The sequence below is a fragment of the Perca flavescens genome, chromosome 18 (genome assembly GCF_004354835.1).
Source record: "Perca flavescens isolate YP-PL-M2 chromosome 18, PFLA_1.0, whole genome shotgun sequence".
Lineage (NCBI taxonomy): Eukaryota > Metazoa > Chordata > Actinopteri > Perciformes > Percidae > Perca > Perca flavescens.
The window spans coordinates 5,753,736-5,771,772 of record NC_041348.1 but is presented as its reverse complement, the minus strand read 5'-3'; the positions used below and the strand labels follow the sequence as shown (position 1 = coordinate 5,771,772).

General features: G+C 41.4%; 1 protein-coding gene across 1 annotated transcript in view; it reads right to left on the bottom strand.

The window, feature by feature from the left end:
• Positions 1–2,491: 2,491 nt before the first annotated feature.
• The window catches only part of LOC114573513 (DNA helicase MCM9), a 29,998-nt gene continuing 14,452 nt past the window's right edge, over positions 2,492–18,037 (bottom strand). Inside the window, exons 5-7 of the mRNA XM_028605751.1 lie at positions 16,915–16,997; positions 5,531–5,676; positions 2,492–4,881 (exon numbers count right to left, since the gene is read on the bottom strand). Of these exons, the coding sequence (XP_028461552.1) occupies positions 2,898–4,881; positions 5,531–5,676; positions 16,915–16,997 (2,213 nt within the window). The 3' untranslated portion in view covers positions 2,492–2,897. The remainder of the gene's footprint in view (positions 4,882–5,530; positions 5,677–16,914; positions 16,998–18,037) is intronic.

The following is an 18,037-nucleotide window of genomic DNA, read 5'->3' as shown; positions in this document are numbered from 1 at the left end:
GATGTGGTGGAAAAGTTGCAGGATGAAGTTAAAATCTGGATATTCCAGTAGCTTAGCATAGCCTTCTGCTTCTATGACAGTTATGGGGTAAAATTCACTGGACTCCCGTATGCTCTCAAAACAGTGGATGAGGTCCATTCTGTGCTCAAACACAGTATTGACAGCACGACTGTGAAAGCCACTACTTCATCAAGGACACAAAAAACGTTTCTCAAGTTGGAGATGTGAGAGGTGGACTGCTGCATTATTAGATTTAGCTGATGTGCATAGCAGTGGATGTAGTGGGCATTTGGGTACACATCCTGCAGTGGCACTCCTCATAACGCTGGCTTCATCATATGCCTGGCAGATTAATTTGCCTTTCTATTCCTCAGGAAGGATGGCAGCAAGACCATCTTTCAATGCTGTAGCAATGGACTCAGCTGTTGCTGACTGCAGAGGGATGAATTCCTGCACGTTGTGTTTGTCATCAATGTAGCGCAGCACAAGCACAAGTTGGTTCTGTAATATCCATTGTCTCATCTGCCTAGATTGAGATAAAAGGTGAGACTATGGGTTAAGTGTCTTGCTCAGGGACACATTGATTGATGTATCGCAGTGTGAATTTAACCTGGACATCCCACACCAAAGCCATGTGTCATATCCACTGTGCCATCACTACTCATTTATCGTGGATAAAGACATATACAAAGGTATTCTCTGATACTTATCAAGTGTCAAGTCTTATCCAGAGGGATACTCCAGGAATGAAAAAACTAATTTTTGTCGGAAGGTCAACACTTTTGATGTGCAAGATAAGACATTGTGATGCATTGCATATACATTGTCAACCACCACGCATTTATTAATTTATAGATCAGTTTATATTTGAATGTGTGATCTGCTCTAATGCAATAACAGATGATGTTAGTAATTGATACCACGCATTTATCAATTTATAGATTGATCAGTTTATATTTGAACTTGTGATCTGCTCTAATGCAATAACAGATCATGTTAGTTATTAACAGTATGCCTGCCAAAATACGATTGCACCCCACAGGCTATGTTGGTCCAGTCACTGAGTAATGTTAGTTATGAAGTGCACCAATATCACATAGATTATTGTGATTTTATGGTAAAGTTTAATATTTTATAAAGCCAACTTTTTTACAGATTTAAAGATAAATAGAATAGCCACCACCAAATACATCTGTGATCTCTTTATTATAGACCTATAAATTACTTTATTTTATAATCCAAACTAATACAGCCTACTTTTTTTTTTCCAAAGACAGAAAACTCTTATACTAAAAAAATGTGGTGTGTGGACCTAACCTGGTCTTACCAGACTCTGGTCCATTTCATTTGTACGAGAGTCTGGCCACTCTCCATTGACAAGTGTTAACTTCCTTGAAGGCGGGTACTCTGTTGAAGTTTAAAACTATTGGATCTGCCCAGAGCCACTCTGGATCTGCCATAACCAATCGCTAACGTTTGGTCGTGACGTCAGCTTAGCATCGCTAGCGTTCGCCTTAGCCAACTTCTTCACCATTAACGGAGCGAGCTGGAGAATCTAACTTTTCCCGAACCCTCTAGGGAGGAGGGCATAATATCATGGCCACCAACAAAACTCAGCAAAGATTGTTCTTGCTTGGGTTTTAACTTCTGGATATTCGGCAGCGATGATGAAAATTGAGCGAAAGTATGTAGGAGGGCGGAGCCAAGCTAGTGTGGACCTGCAGAGGCTGCCACAATTTTTTAAGATTTTCATGACAGCAGGACAGGGGCACACTGTGGCCAAAAAAACAAACAGGGATTCCATCAGCAAACCGTACTACTGGCCTGGAATGTCAGATGACATTGACACATGGGTCAACCCAGTTGAGTGGACACAGGAAGTGATCCAAAATTTGCAATACATCACCTCCATCGCCTCGCACTCTGCACATTGGCATATTGTCTGGTTTGGCCTGCAGCTCGTAGTTTGGACTATATAGTACTCTTCTGTGCAGAATGGCATAGTATTTAATAATTACAGCATCATTTGGGATTTAATTTCCATTATACTGTGGAAACTGGTGTGTAACAACGCATTATGTAATAAAATGCAACAATTTAATAAAAATTCACTTCATTATGTAATAACACCCGCATTATGTAATCTGTCACATTTTGTAATAAAATCCCTAAAAACAATATAAATTTCTCCACATTTTGTAATAAATTACATAATCAGACAGCGGTTGAATGTGGGGTTTGCACTGTTTTTTCTTCTTCAAGGAGCAAACCTCCATATACGGGCGTCCGTTCCACCAGGTGAGCTACGCAGGCACCCATGAAGTATATATTTATTACATTTTGACGTTTTATTACATAATGCATTGTTACAAGGTGTCCAGGCAATCTATCCTTTTAATGTTGATTTCAAAAAACATGCTGAACAGCATATGCCAATACCAATTATGTTCCCAAAAAAAGGGAATTTGTCACAGAAAGAGGAACTGTTTAGTATGTACAGTGAAGCACCTTTGTGTACAGCAAAACACCTTTATTTACAATTATACAGTACAAACAGAACATTATTTATACAATTTTAAAGATACATTTTAAGAAAAAAAAATGTGATTCCTTGATCAAGGAAATTAATTCTTGATCTTGGATGGTCTTTCTCTGGCAACGGATGTGAATGGTTTCCTTGACATTTCTCCGGTCACCCACTGACTCCTGGTTGACCACCTTTGACCCCTTCCTAGTCAATGCTTACATTAAATAATGCAGATATACAGAATATGACGTACTCTTTTATTGTAGTTAGTAAGTAATAAACTGAAGTTGTTCAAGATATATTCTCGAATGATTCAACAGACTACAGAAATCATACATTAGGCAAATTCATTTTTTTTTATACACACAAGTCAGTTTTGACTTCCAATTTTGGCTTTCTTTGAAACCTCTTTGTCCCAGTCAGTGTCGAAAACATCATTACCTAACTCAACAAAGCCAGGCAGAGACAGTCCTGAGAAGGGACCTTTGGAACCACCAATACTACTCAGTGGAGGACCCAGCTCAAAACATTTTCTTTTCTTCAGAATGGCAGTTGTTCCATAGTCAACAGGACCATCATTCACCATGTTTACACGAAAATGGTTGGCAGCATGAGTAGGCTCTGTCTGCTTTGCTTTGCACTTGGTTTCAGTTGGTAACTCTTTCCCTTGTTCATGTTCCTGTCCTAGTGTGAGCTCTGTGGCTGGGTCAGGTAATATGTCCTTTACTTTGCCCACTGTGATTACAGCATTGATCTTCCTTAATAAGGGACTGTTTTCAGGAGGATTTAGAATTTTATTGTCTTTGGAATTTGCTTTTGAGCATTCAGCACCATGTCTGTTAAGTGGACTTTTTCCCACTGCAGTAGGATTTTTTTCCACTTTCGTTTGAGCTGTGATCGGGAGTTCAGTTGTGCAGTTGAACGAGAAACTTGAGAGTTTAGCCAGGGTTGAAAGGGCCAGAGTGGACTTGGTGTGGCTTGATTTGGATGGTGCTGGATCATTGATGCAAGTGGTTGGTTTTAAAGGTTGGACGCAAGTAAAGCTACCTACATTAGTCTCATTGCAGGGGTTGACTCTGGTTCTTTGTTTTTGACACAGATTTTCTGTATCATCACTCCCCTTTATTCGACCCACAGTTTTTTCATGTGCCAATTTGCCCTTTCCAAAGGAAAAGTCATACTTATCCAGCTCTTTTGATCTAAAAGAAATACTGGCTTCAGACCCTCTCTCTCCCACCTCACCGACACAGCTCAGCTGCTTTCCACCTTCCAAAAGATTTTGGTACTGGCTCTGTCTTTTCTTTCTTTTATTCTTCTCTGTGTTTATAAGTGGGACAGCTGAGTCATGACTATCTGGCTTCTGTTTACTTATTCTGCTTTCTTTGTAGGTGTGAGGATCTCCGCTGCCTGGGTTACAATAAGTTTGGAACTCTGTGCTGACATCTGGGCTGGCATTAAAGTTGTGGTTATGGACTAATGGTCTCATCTTCCTTGGTTTGAATCTAAAGCCTAATAACTTTGCATTCAATTGTTTTTCTGTTTCAGCTTCCACTGCCATCTTTTCATTCAGTACAGTACTGATGTTCTTCGTCCTAGCCTGGTCCCTCTCGTCTTCATTCTCTAATCTACTTTCTTGGCCAGAGAGCAGGTTATCCTGAACCAAGTTATTTGAGAGGCAGTTCTTAGCTGATGATAGTGTGCTGCTGGAGTGGGAATCTGAAGTCATATTCAAAACATCAGTCCCAATTTTACTCGCATCTCCAGACACCACCCTCTCTCCATGTCCATCTCCTCCCGCTTTGTCAGACTGTTGATTCAGCTCCAGCTCCCTTCTTCTGTCTCTCAGATTCGTAGAAACTTTCTGAATCACACACCCCATTGAATCTGGATGTTTTTTATCTTCTGGTTTCTGAGATTGCTTTATCTCCTTATGGTTTAAGCTTTTTACTTTGACGTTTTCATTTTTCTCACTTATTCCATTTTCTTCTGAAGCACAGGGGACTGTTTCAATAGGATTTGAAATTACATCAGGGTTTAATGATGAGCCAGTGTTACTTGGAATGTCCTTAGTTTGACAGTTTGGCTGTTTAGTCACTGTAGACATTTCTGACCAACTTTGTTTTCTATTTAGGTTTTCTTGAGCTGATATAATTATAGATGATGTCATACCATCTGGCAACAGTGATGGAGTGATGGAGAGGAACCAGTCCAAGCCACTCTCCACCATGACATCGCCCTTGCAGTTATTGGCGATGTCAAGGCAGTGTGTTTTGTTGAGGACGTTTGTGTCTTGGGGTTGATGTTGGTCATCTGGTGAGTCAAATTGGGAAGCCTCTGAGGTGTTGCTCTTCAGCCTAGTTAACAAAGAAAATGCTGGTCAACTCCTTTGGCGTCATGTCTGTAGCCGTTAGGAAACCTATTAGGATCTATAGACAATTCTGTATCAGAGAAGTCCATGGTAATTCAAAAACTACTTAAAACACATTAAACATGACAATGACGTGGTTGCATGAAGAAATTGTTTCCTCAGATTACTGTTGTTTCCTCAGATTGCTCTAAAGTATTAAGATTGTTACGCCTTTCCTGTTTCGGGCTCCCAGACCGTAGTCGGTAAGCACAGGGGAGAAGTTCCCTTCAGGGCCAATGCTTTCAGGGGTAACACCCTTCACTTTACCAGCAAAATAAAGAGCAGATGAAGCCACCGTGTCTTGAGAAGCTTGTTATTCATTAACTGTAGGCTCACTTTACAACATCATTGCTAACTCTCGTACGCCAAGTACTCTCACCAACATCGCCGACGCTCGCTCTTGTTTTTTTCTCGCTCAACCACTCACTCATTGACGTCACTCATATAACGCACCTGGCATTCTTGCTCTAACTTACACTACTCTCGTAACAAGATATAAAAAAATTTTAAGATAAGATTTAATAAAAAAAACAAAAACAAACAAGACTGGGAGGTAACCCAGCATTAGCATTAGAACAGACTCAACAGTTACTCACTTGGCCTGTCTGTCCATCTCCTTCTGTAGAAGCAGTGGCAGGTTCAGTCCTTCCAGCAGTATCTGACACTGATTTTGATACTGCTGACTGGGGTCGTCAGGGAATGAGGTGAGTAATGCATTTACATTTCCGAGCAGAGCACCGCCCTAAAAGAGGATCACAGGATGGTGGAAAACAGAGGCATGGGCCAAGAGCAAGATGATAAAACAATAATTAGGTGAATATAAATCAATTTAGTATTTCTGCTGAGCTTAAAAAGTAACTTTACACTAGATTCTGGAAGCATAGCTCTACAAGTTGAAAGATATACATCTCTTGAACCTCTGACCACACCCTGCTGTGATGTATCATATTTCGCAGTACAACCCTGCTCCAACAAGAAGACGCAAAGGCCCCCTCCTCATCACTACTTTATGTGGATGTAATGAGCATTACAGTATGTGTGAACTGTCCAACTGTATGTCATATCATAGAGGGACTGCGCCACATAAATAATCATAACTTGTTACATATAGGGTTCAAATAATACACTTGAACAGCAGAGAGGTGCATTAAAATATCTATTATATAGCATTTTCAGGTTCATACTTGTATTTTGTGTTTGTACTAGAATATGTTTACATGATTTAATGTTCAAAGAACACTTTCTCTTTCTGATTGGTCAGCAGTCCATATCTCACTCCTGTTGTTGCCGTACAGTCAATATATAAAGCTGTAAAGCAGGACTTTGTACCGTAAAAAACACCAATAAAAGGCTTATAAACCAAATATGACACAACCAGACATGTTTCAGCAGCAGTGTGACCCGAAATTGGGGAGAAATTAACAACATTGGCAGCCAAGATTACAGGTTTCCCTGGCGTTTGCACACAGCTACCACAGTAATAGAATATAGCAGCACTTTCTACTGTCAAAAATCACAGATTAAGGCTTCTGAACCAAATACTACCCAACCAGACATGTTTCAACAGTAATGTGACCCGAAATTACAACGTTTGTCAAGTCAAGAGCAGCAAACGGCAAGAGTTGAAAAGAAGAAAAGCTGCCGTGATCACCAGCTAAAGCATGCGGAACTGATGACCTACAACACCCGAATGGCAGCCGGTAAGAAACTGAGCTCTAAATGAACTGAGACTGCTGAAAAAACACTTCTGCTGTTGTAGACATTAGCTTAACTGTAGCCACACGGTCGGCAGCGATATAGAAACTCTAACGCCACTGAACCCTTTAATGCCTGGGAGACTTGTCTTACCATTTGATTGCAAATGTGTTTCAACTATTGTAAAGGTTTGTGTCCCCGGACTACTGTGGGCGCGGACAGACGCTGACCCTATGCTCACGGTTTGTTTGTGTTTTTAGACTTGTTTTCTATGTGTTTTTATAGAGCATTCCTTCAGTTGGATGTGTATATCACTTGCCAAAAATAGCATCTCACTATGGACTCTATCGTCATGAAAATCGCTTTTTTATGGATACTACTTTACCTATCGCCATTTGGAACTGGGAATTGCCTGTCAGGCCGTCAAGACTACCTCACTTACAACCGCGAGCACCTGCTCTCCCTACGCCCAACTGGTGTAGCCCCACCAACTCTTCCTGCCGACTGTGTGGAAATCTGACGGCCTGCTAAATGGCCAGAGAGGAGGAAGAAAGCAAGGAAAAAGCGAGGTTCAAGGGGAGGTGTGAGGCCCCCGACTTTGGAGACGCCGCAGCAGATTCCCACTGCCTGTCATCACTCTAACCAATGTTTGATCGGTAAGCAACAAACTCGATGAACTGGCGTTAAGAGCAGAACATGACTGTGATTTCAGACAGAGTGTGCGTTTGATGGAATCATGGCTCAAAGACAATCATGAAAGTCCAACTCTGTCTGGATATACCACCATAAGAGCAGACCGAAATAAGCGTAGCTTAAATCCATCGGGGGAGGGGGCTGTGTTTATTTGTCGACAATCATTGGGCTGCACAGTATTGCGTTCGGGAGCAGGTGTGCACACCGGACTGTGAGATATTGACTGTATCCTTCAGACCATTCTACCTCCCGCTAGAGTTCGGTGAAATTACTGTTATTCTTGTGTATGTGCCCGGACCGAATGACTAAGCATGAAGGGAAAAAATAACAGAAAGCTATAATGCACTCACCCGCTCTGCAGACCAGCCCGCTCTGCAGACCAGCAGTCTTCGTCCTTCGGGACTTTAACTCATGTAACTTGTTTACACATCTGCCCACTGTTCATCAATATGTTGACTGTCCTACACGGTTAAATCGGACCCTTGACCGCTGCTACGGAACTATTCCTGAGGCATATAAAGTGGTGTGCAGACCACCCCTTGGGAAATCCGACCATAATGTAATTCACCTCCTGCCTTAAAGATGCAGTAGGTAAGTCTTATAAAACTAACTTTCTGTCATATTTGCTAAAACTGACCCTATGTTCCAGTAGAACTACATGAATTATGTAATATAAAAAAATCCAGCTCCTCTGGCACCACCTGTAGTGCGATTGGCAAAATTCCACCGCTCCCAGTTTATTTTCTTCAATCAGGGCCACAGGGGGTGTCTATCTGCCTGTCAATCACTGCTCATGCATGCACACGCATATAATAGGGTTCTCCCCTCCCCTCCCACTTCCCCACGCACAAGCTGCAGAAAGATTTCCCAAAACTCGGGAATATTAGAGTGGCATTTCAGAGGTGGCTTGAGCTCTGGGATTTTAAAGATCTGAAGAACAATGCAGATGTAGCCACATTAATTCTCGACAGGTAACATAATTACCATGAATGATTTATCTTTTACTTGGTTATTAGTAGTCAAAAGTCCACAAAGCTACGTCGGTGAGGATAATAGTAGTAGTGGTCGGTCTGATATGATGCTGAAATGGAAAACGCTAGCCTGTGTTAAGAAAATATTTAAGAGACGTGTTCGTTCGATTTCTGGAGGAGGAAGGAGAGGCTGGCGTCGAATTGAAAGTTAAGAAAAAGGTTTAATGAAACTGCATGAAAACGACAAGACAAAACATATCAAACATAAAACACAAAACACTGCCAGCAAGCCAACTGCAAAACATGCTTCCCCTGTAGGGTCACAGTTAGCAGCCATCCGACATGACAAAACATATACACTAAACAGCGGACTCCAGCAGCTTCCCCTTGCGGGGTCACAGCTGAAGTCCCGAAATCACCTCGGTTTCCGAATTATATTCCTGTGGAATTGTGGGTCTCTGATTAAGGACACACCTCTGATTTTAGGTTTACCCCAGGTCACAGACTAAGGTTGATTATCATGTAGTGCTGATTATATTCAAGTTTACAGAGTTTGCATTTCCTTTGTTCTAACCCAGACTTGGCACCAGGAGGTTGGAGACTCAAAGAGACGTTTCTCTTCATATGTTAATAGTTGGTTTTAACCTAATCTATCTGCAAGAAACAGGAAGAGAGGGGGAGAGAAATAACCAGCTGTTTTTACCTTAGTAGGCTAGTCATTCTAGATTCCATTCCTATTTTCATAACCTGACTGCAGCATACAATTTATTATTTAAAACATAAAACATAAGCATGGTTTTAACTTTTTACAACCTAACACCTGCTAGTTAGCATTGTTTAACTGTTGGTGAGTAAAGTTAACATTGTGTTAGTGTTTAGTTATTGAAAATGTTGTTTGACATGTGGGAGGGGCTTAGAAGACAGTGTTAACTGCAGCAGAAAGGGGGGAGGGACTGAGAAGTTGTCAATGTTCAAATTTGTTGGCAAAGTCCAGGATCTTCACAATCTTACCTACAACAGCTTTAATATAAAGCTATGCTCAAAAAGACGAAACCAGCCATCAAGCAGATACAGATGTCGTCTGAAATAAACAAAGGTCAACTCAGGGACTGCTTTGACAACACAAATTGGGACACTAACATCATACATTAAATTCTGTGAGGACTGTGTGTCTGAAATATGGTTGGGTACCGAAACCCATTGTTAATACGGCACCGGTGCCTCAACGACCGGTATCTACCGGACCGAATTGCAACGTGGATTTCGGTGCCTCGTTTCGGTGCCACTAAAATGCCTTCTGCGGTGCTCTCTGATGCTCTGAAACAGACGTTAAAGGCAACAGGAGCATCGCTGCACGTGACACTAGTTAACACTTCACTTGACAGCAGGTAATGTTAGCCTACCGTTAGCTAGCAGCTGGATTAAACACGATTAAAATGCTGACAGGTAAATGGTGTAAAGGGTGTCTGTATTTCACTGTAGAGGATTCCAACAGCGGGACGTTAAAGATGGCTGGAAAGCCAGCGTACTTAAAAGGTCCCATGGCATGAAAATTTCACTTCGAGGTTTTTTAACATTAATGAGTTCCCCCAGCCTGCCTATGGTCCCCCAGTGGCTAGAAATGGCGATAGGTGTAAACCGAGCCCTGGGTATCCTGCTTCTGCCTTTGAGAAAATGGAAGTTCAGATGGGCCAATCTGGAATCTCCTCCTTATGGAGGTCATAAGGAGCAAGGTTACCTCCCCTTTCTCGGCTTTGCCCGCCCAGAGAATTTGGCCCGCCCATGAGAGAGACATCATGGCTTGAAAACAAGCAAAGGGGCAGTTGGTCAAGCCACAACCTCACCCTCCACCTTGCCCCCACTCTCTCCTCAATAGCATTTAAAAGCTATAGACACAGAAATGGCACATACTAAGGAAAGCTCATTGTGGGACTGGCTCTAGTGGCTGTAATTCTGCACCAACGCTGAATTTCGGGGAAAGAGACTTCAGATACAGTATTAGGGGACCACTAAGGCCTATATAAAAGCATCATGTCATAGGACCTTTAAAGATTGTGCCCCACAATTAAAATGTGTTTTTTCAAAGCTATTTAACTCCCTCCTTGTTGCAGGTGTACCCACGTCTTTGAAAGTTTCTTCAATAAGGCCCATACCTAAGAAGCCTGGTGCAAGTAAACCTGAAGATTTCCGACCCATAGCCATCACCTCCATGTTGCGTAAAACAATGGAGAGTTCTGGTAGAGCTCCTCACCTCTCAAGTGACCAGCACGTAGATCCGCGGCAGTTTGCTTATAGAAGTGACAGAGGGACTGACGATGCTGTGCTGGTCCTTCTAGACTCCATTTCGAAACCGCTTGCTAGAGTCCTATTCATAGACTTTAGTGCAGCTTTTAATTGTATGAAGCTACACATTTGCCTGCAAAGACTAGCCAATATTAACATAGATCTCTCCTGTTGCCCTCTTAGGGTATGTGTAAATGGCATTTTGTGCATTCCATCAGCGTTCTTTCCTCTTTGCTTATCTATTCGCAAATGAGTTTTCTATAAATAATAGCACCTTTAAATTGATGAAATATGCTGATGACATGGCCTTAGTAGGCCTCTTACAAAAAACTGCCCCCCTTGGTGAGGCCTCCTATCTAGCACACATAAAAAAGGTCCTTGAAGCACGGTGCAATGATAGCGAGCTAGAGATCAATGTGGCAAAGACAAACGAGTTACTCTTTTGCAAAAAACAAGACACAGAGTTTTACTTAATGGGCCTAGCAGTTGAAACTGTGGGAACTTTTAAGTACCTAGCTATGGTTCTTGATCCGATTTTTTTAGATAACAGACTATTTAGAAAAGCTGTCTGGTAGGGGTGGGCGATATATATCGTTTACGATAATATCGTCATTGTTGTGTTAACGATGTGCAAACAGACATTATCGAGTATTTTTTTTAAAAACACGCATTGGAACGCTATACATTCACAAATGTCAACAAAGATGGCGGCGATTGTGCAGTGGCTACTAGTTCTCCTGTCGGTGTATAGTTATACAAGTACAGCCGCACTGAACTAATCAATATAGGACTACGATACAACACAGCCGTTACGAGAGCCTTCCAGGCGGGTCATAACATCCCGGAGGACATAGCCAGACCGGGCGTTCCGTGGATTGTTGTTGGCAGCTAGCAGGCCGAGCTAGCTAGCTACCGGCAAGATCGAGACAAGAAATCCGGCAAGACCAGAGGCAGAGGACCGCATTTTTTTGCATAATGAATAGAGTACCAACCGCAGGATCGTTGCCTAGCACTGCTCACCTAACCTGGAAGCCCTGTCGGTAATATACAGGCCATTTTATTTACCACGAAAACGGCACACTGCCGTCTACATAGCCCCCGATGCTAACGTTAGCACAAGTTTGGCTCACTGCTAACCATAGTGAACAAACTGCAGCGCGATCACCTGGAGGGGATACATATTATAGCAGGGGACTTTAACAAGGTGTCTTTAAAGTCTGTACTCCACAGCTTCCAGCATGTAGTTTATGCTACTAGAGGGAAGAACACACTAGACCATGCATAATCTAACATCAAGAAAGCATACAGAACTGCGCCTCTCCCTCACCTGGGCCGGTCAGGTCACATCCAACCATTTCTGATCCCAGCATAAATCCCAGTCAGAAGGACTATACAGCCAAGTAGAAGGACTATCAAAACCTGGCCTGACACTACTATCCCAGCTCCAGGACTGCTTCCAAGAAGGACATGGTTGTTACAGAACAGAACCCTTTGTTTATTATTATTATTTCATCTTGCTTGTATGCTGCACAATTTACATTACAGCAGAGGTGTACAACTGAATGTGTACTCAGAGTTCAATGTCCCTACACTAGTTCAATTAGTATAGTATTAGTATTTTATGTCTTTGAATTGTTTTTACTATAATACTTACATTTTAAAGAAAATAAATAAGAACTGTTTTCATTTAACATTGTGCCCATTATTATCATCAGTGATCAAGTAAATCTGACTTTTAAAAACACATTTTTAAAAGGATATTGTCTAATTATCGTTATCGTCAAAATCACCAAAAATAGAGATTATTTTTTGCTACTGTCTGGGCGTCAGTGCTCAGATTACTGAGCTAGTACACCACACACATTTAAAGTGTTTTAAAAAAGGAGAATTCCGGCCGATTTTTACACAATTCTTGATCGCTATATATATATCTCAGTACTGTCAAGGAAAGAAAACTAGCAAAATCTGTGCTAGCAAACTGGAGTTGCTGCAGCTACGTCCAGAGCTCCCAGTTAGCTAAAATGCCAGTTGTCGTAGCCGAAATAGACAGAAATGTAGACGGACCCTAGCGGCAGCAAATTTAATTTGCAGCCAGGGGTGTCTAGGCACTCTCAGTTGACTTGCGAGCTGGAAAAACCAAACTCTAGTCAGGCCAATCACATTGTGTATAGAGTCAGTGGGCGGCTGCTGCTGCTGGGAACAGCGGTCTTCTGGAAGACTTGGAGTTAAGCTTTACTTTGAGAAAAGAACTGCACTGAAATCATTCTTAAAAAAGGAAGATGTGTTCAGAGTTTTGCTGACCGGATACGGCAAAAGTTTAATCCATCAACTAGCTTCTCTTCCTTCTTCGTTGCTCTGCCTGGTTGTAGCACTATCCTATTGCGTGCAGAGGAAATTTGAAAGACAACCGTTCATCCCGCCCCTCGGATTGAGCCCTATCAATGGTGAGTTCCCAGACCCAACATCTTGATGTGGGTCTGGCATGTCAGGCAAAGTTGTTGGGGCATCTTATTAAGAGTGCTTTTGTGCCTCTTAACAGACACAAATGCAATTAAAATGTCTGTGCAACATGAACAGGGCCCTTACGTGACAACAAGATGCGTTTTCAATTCAGACATTGTGAAGAAATCGTTTAAATTCAAAATTTGTACCGTCACCTGTCCTGCTGGTAGCTAGCTCAGTCTGCTAGCCAACGAAAGCTTGAAGTTTATTTCCCCTTAAAAAATAGGTAATTGAGCTTTGCAATGGTTACGACCATATCAGTGACTATGTAACTACATGGAAACAGTCCAAATTATGCCTGTGGCTTGCACAGTAATAGAGTTACTGAAGGCTAGCTGTAGTCTTGCACTGAAGTCCCGTTGGAATTCAGTTGTCGCAGGAAATGGTAAACAAACAAATGCGAACCATTTCTTTTCCACAGTAGATCAACACACGTTATTCTTACTCCAGGCTTCTTCCCTTGTGAACACCTCCGATCTTCACTCATCACACAATGTTCCGATCTGCACACTACTCTTTACAGACGGGAGAGAAAGCAGAAGCGAAGATGCCGGTTGGGCCTGCTAGACCGGCTAAAAGTGCATTTAAAGCTCAAACTGAGCTGCTATTTTAATGTATTTATGCATATTTATTATTTTTTATCCTGATATTTTCTTCTCTTTCATTTCATCTTTATATACTCCACTTACTATGTCTGAGATGTTGTCTGTATGTTTATCTGTCTATTTATTTAGTCAGCCACCAATTGTGCAAGTTCTCCCACTTAAAAAGATGAGAGGCCTGTAATTTTCATCACAGGTACACTTCAACTATGAGAAAAGAAAATCCAGAAAAATCACATTGTATTTGGTCACCTACAAACAAGCAAGATTTCTGGCTCTCACAGACCTGTAACTTCTTCTTTAAGAGGCTCATCTGTCCTCCACTCGTTACCTGTATTAATGGCACCTGTTTGAAGTTGTTATCAGTATAAAAAGACACCTGTCCACAACCTCAAACAGTCACACTCCAAAATCCACTATGGCCAAGACCAAAGAGCTGTCAAAGGACACCAGAAACAAAATTGTAGACCTGCACCAGGCTGGGAAGACTGAATCTGCAAAAGGTAAGCAGCTTGGTGTGAAGAAATCAACTGTGGGAGCAATTATTCGAAAATGGAAGACCTACAAGACCACTGATAATCTCCCTCGATCTGGGGCTCCACACAAGATCTCACCCCGTGGGGTCAAAATGATCACAAGAACGGTGAGCAAAAATCCCAGAACCACACGGGGGGACCTAGTGAATGACCTGCAGAGAGCTGGGACCAAAGTAACAAAGGCTACCATCAGTAACACACTACGCCGCCAGAGACTCAAATCCTGCAGTGTCAGACGTGTCCCCCTGCTTAAGCCAGTACATGTCCAGGCCCGTCTGAAGTTTGCTAGAGAGTATATGGATGATCCAGCAGAGGATTGGGAGAATGTCATATGGTCAGATGAAACCAAAATCGAACTTTTTGGTAAAAACTCAACTCGTCGTGTTTGGAGGAGAAAGAATGCTGATGTTGCATCCAAAGAACACCATACCTACTGTGAAGCATGGGGGTGGAAACATCATGCTTCAGGGCTGTTTTTCTGCAAATGGACCAGGACGACTGATCCGTGTAATGGAAAGAATGAATGGGGCCATGTATCATGAGATTTTGAGTGAAAACCTCCTTCCATCAGCAAGGGCATTGAAGATGAAACTTGGCTGGGTCTTTCAGCATGACAATGATCCCAAACACACCGCCGGGGCAACAAAGGAGTGGATTCGTAAGAAGCATTTCAAGGTCCTGGAGTGGCCTAGCCAGTCTCCAGATCTCAACTCCATAGAAAATCTTTGGAAGGAGTTGAAAGTCTGTGTTGCCCAGCAACAGCCCCAAAACATCACTGCTCTAGAGGAGATCTACATGGAGGAATGGGCCAAAATACCAGCAACAGTGTGTGAAAACCTTGTGAAGACTTACAGAAAACATTTCTCATTGCCAACAAAGGGTATATAACAAAGTATTGAGATGAACTTTTGTTATTGACCAAATACTTATTTTCCACCATAATTTGCAAATAAATTCATTAAAAATCCTACAACGTGATTTTCTGGATTTTTTTTCTCATTTTGTCTCCCATAGTTGAAGTTTACCTATGATGAAAATGACATGCCTCTCTCATCTTTTTAAGTGGGAGAACTTGCACAATTGGTGGCTGACTAAATACTTGTTTGCCCCACTGTATGTCTGGTGAGCCAAAGAAAAAATTCCACCTTGGTGGACATTAATGTGTATTTGTGTTATTTTTTCTTTTGAGCTGCTGTGGCACACAAATTTCCCCAGTGTGGGATTAATAAAGTCTATCTTATCTTGTATTTTTCTGTATAGGTGTAAGAATATGTTCTTTCTTAACATTGTGACTTTATTTTTTAACTAAAAAGCTAAGCGTGTGAATATGCCGTCCGGGTCAGGAGTTAACAAAGAAGAGTTGGCAGAGAAACAACAAAAGCGGAAAAGGACTGAAAAATTCACCTCTGTGATTACAAAGACATAAAAACTGATGAGTAACTTAACGTTAGCTTTGCTGTTACACGGTTTGCGGTTTCACTGTTTTGAATAGGTCAGTTCAATCTTGTCGGTTTGCTATTGTTTGTGATGGCTGCTCCCAACTTTACAGCAGTGGGTTTAGTTTGCTAATCCACAAACTTACGTGAGCCAACATCGATTCTGCCATGAGTAAAAAAAGAATCGCCGATGCAACACAGATGTCTTCTTACTTTATAGTTTTATTTTTTATAAAAAAAGGTGCATAACAGTGACTAACTTTTCAATGTAAGGTTACATCTTCATCAGAGTCGATTCTGCCATATTTCATTTTGTAAGCAGAGACACTAGCAAAAGTGGTCACTATGGCAATGCCCTTCAATGAATCTGGGGGGCGGAGATTCTCAACGGGGGGTTGTATTTGTTTGGCAGTTGAGTACAAATACCAACAATCTTTTAGCAGCATCGCTTACTGCACCTTTAACCGGGTTCATACATATTTTAACCAATACCTTTGCTGACTTTTCGGCAAATTTCCATGACTATGTATTCCTGAAAATGTCAGTCGACATTATACAATAAGAATAAAAATCTGTGTTAAAATTTACCCTCAGAGTTTTAACAATAAAACGTATGAACCTTGCTTTAAGGTTGTTGTGGCTGCTGATCTGTTGCTTTCTGTGCCAACACACTAAAGCAGTGGTCTCCAAAAAGAAGCTACCAGTAGTTGGTGAGCAGGTTTCCCGTAGCTCGCCAATAGGTTGAACTGACACAAAATTACGACGATATTAAAAATGAGGTAAATAACTTTGTGGGCCATAGAAGTGTAAAGTGGTAATGTTTTTTTGGACCTTCATGGGAATATTTTCAGCGATGTAGCTAACTATGTGGCTCATAAAAAGTGTAAAATAGTAATGAACCTTGACATAAAGTTAAGATTTTTCATAAGCTTTGGCTATTGCAATTTCATACATGTACAAACAGTAGCTTCATTCAGCTTATGTGTGTTGTGTAAATAAATGTGATGCAAGTAGCTCTTGGCCATTTCCGTTTTTTTTAAAGTAGCCCTCAGATGAAGAAAGTTTGGAGACCCCAGCACTAAAGGAACCCTAATCTCCCCTTTACCAACTGTTTTACCAAAGCAATAGCAAGTGGATTGTTTAGCTATCTCAACTAACTCTTACCTTTTTTTAGAGAAGTGGCTGTCCTTTATCAAAAAGGGAAAAATCCCTTTGTGATCATTGTTTGTGTAGCAAAGTAGGGAATTTTGTTTTCTCCTTACCTGCATGGAGCATTCCATGACAGAGACAGCTATCACAGCATCCTCTATGGTCACCGTCTCTCTGTACATGAGCCTGGCATGAGCTGTAAGGTTAAAAACAAATTCTGTGTCAGTGGTACAGTTCTGTTGGTTTCAGCGATTTATAAAACAATTCAATTAGCATTTTTGTTTTGCCCAAAACAAAGTTTGCCATTTCATTTAAAGAAGGAAACTTAATTGATTTTATTTATATCGCTATTATTTTTATTTATTAGTATACCAACAAAAATACAGTAATATATGGAGCAAAGGTTTCAGCCACATCACAACACAATACTGTGCATACAGTACACTAACAGTTGACTGGGTGATTATCTAGTCAAAGTTTTATGAGAGTGTAAAAAAAGAAAACCCCTCGACTCACATGATATCTTGGCTATATTTTGCCAGAAGGCATGTTGAAGACTCTAAAGTGAACTGGAAGAAGGTACTATCCCTGATGAGAGCAAAATTGAGCTTTTTGGCGAGACTAAACAAATAAATGAATGCAGATCAATACAGCGAAATCCAGAAGGAAACTTGATGCGAGTCTGGAATAAATCTGCCTGTTGGGATAAGATCATTTTTCCAGAAAAACAATGTGCCCAAGCATAAAGTCAAAGCTACACAGGAATGGCTTCAAAACAACAATGTTAACATATGTGTAATATAAGTTGTCTAATCAGAGCCCAGATCTCAATCCAAAAAGTGCCGTTTACTCACCATCCACGTGCAACCCGAAAGAGCTTAAGCAGTTTTGTGAAGAATAGCGAAAACATGCCATAAAGCTGACAGAGACCTATCACACTATACTCAAGGCTGTAATCCCAAAGGTCCATTTTCCAATGACTGATCTTGAGGGGATGAATACTTTGTGTGTGTGTGTGTGTGTGTGTGTGTGTGTGTGTGTGTGTGTGTGTGTGTCAGCCGACCAGCGAGCTCATTAACATTACGCCTGCAATCGCTTGTGGAGCTTTATAACTCCGAAAGGCAGATAACCGCAGGTTGCAGTTTATCTTATATGGATAATTGTGTTTTGTTATTAAAACAAACGATTGAGGAAATAAACGACTCTTGTCCATGAGTCTATTGAGAGAGCTCCAGC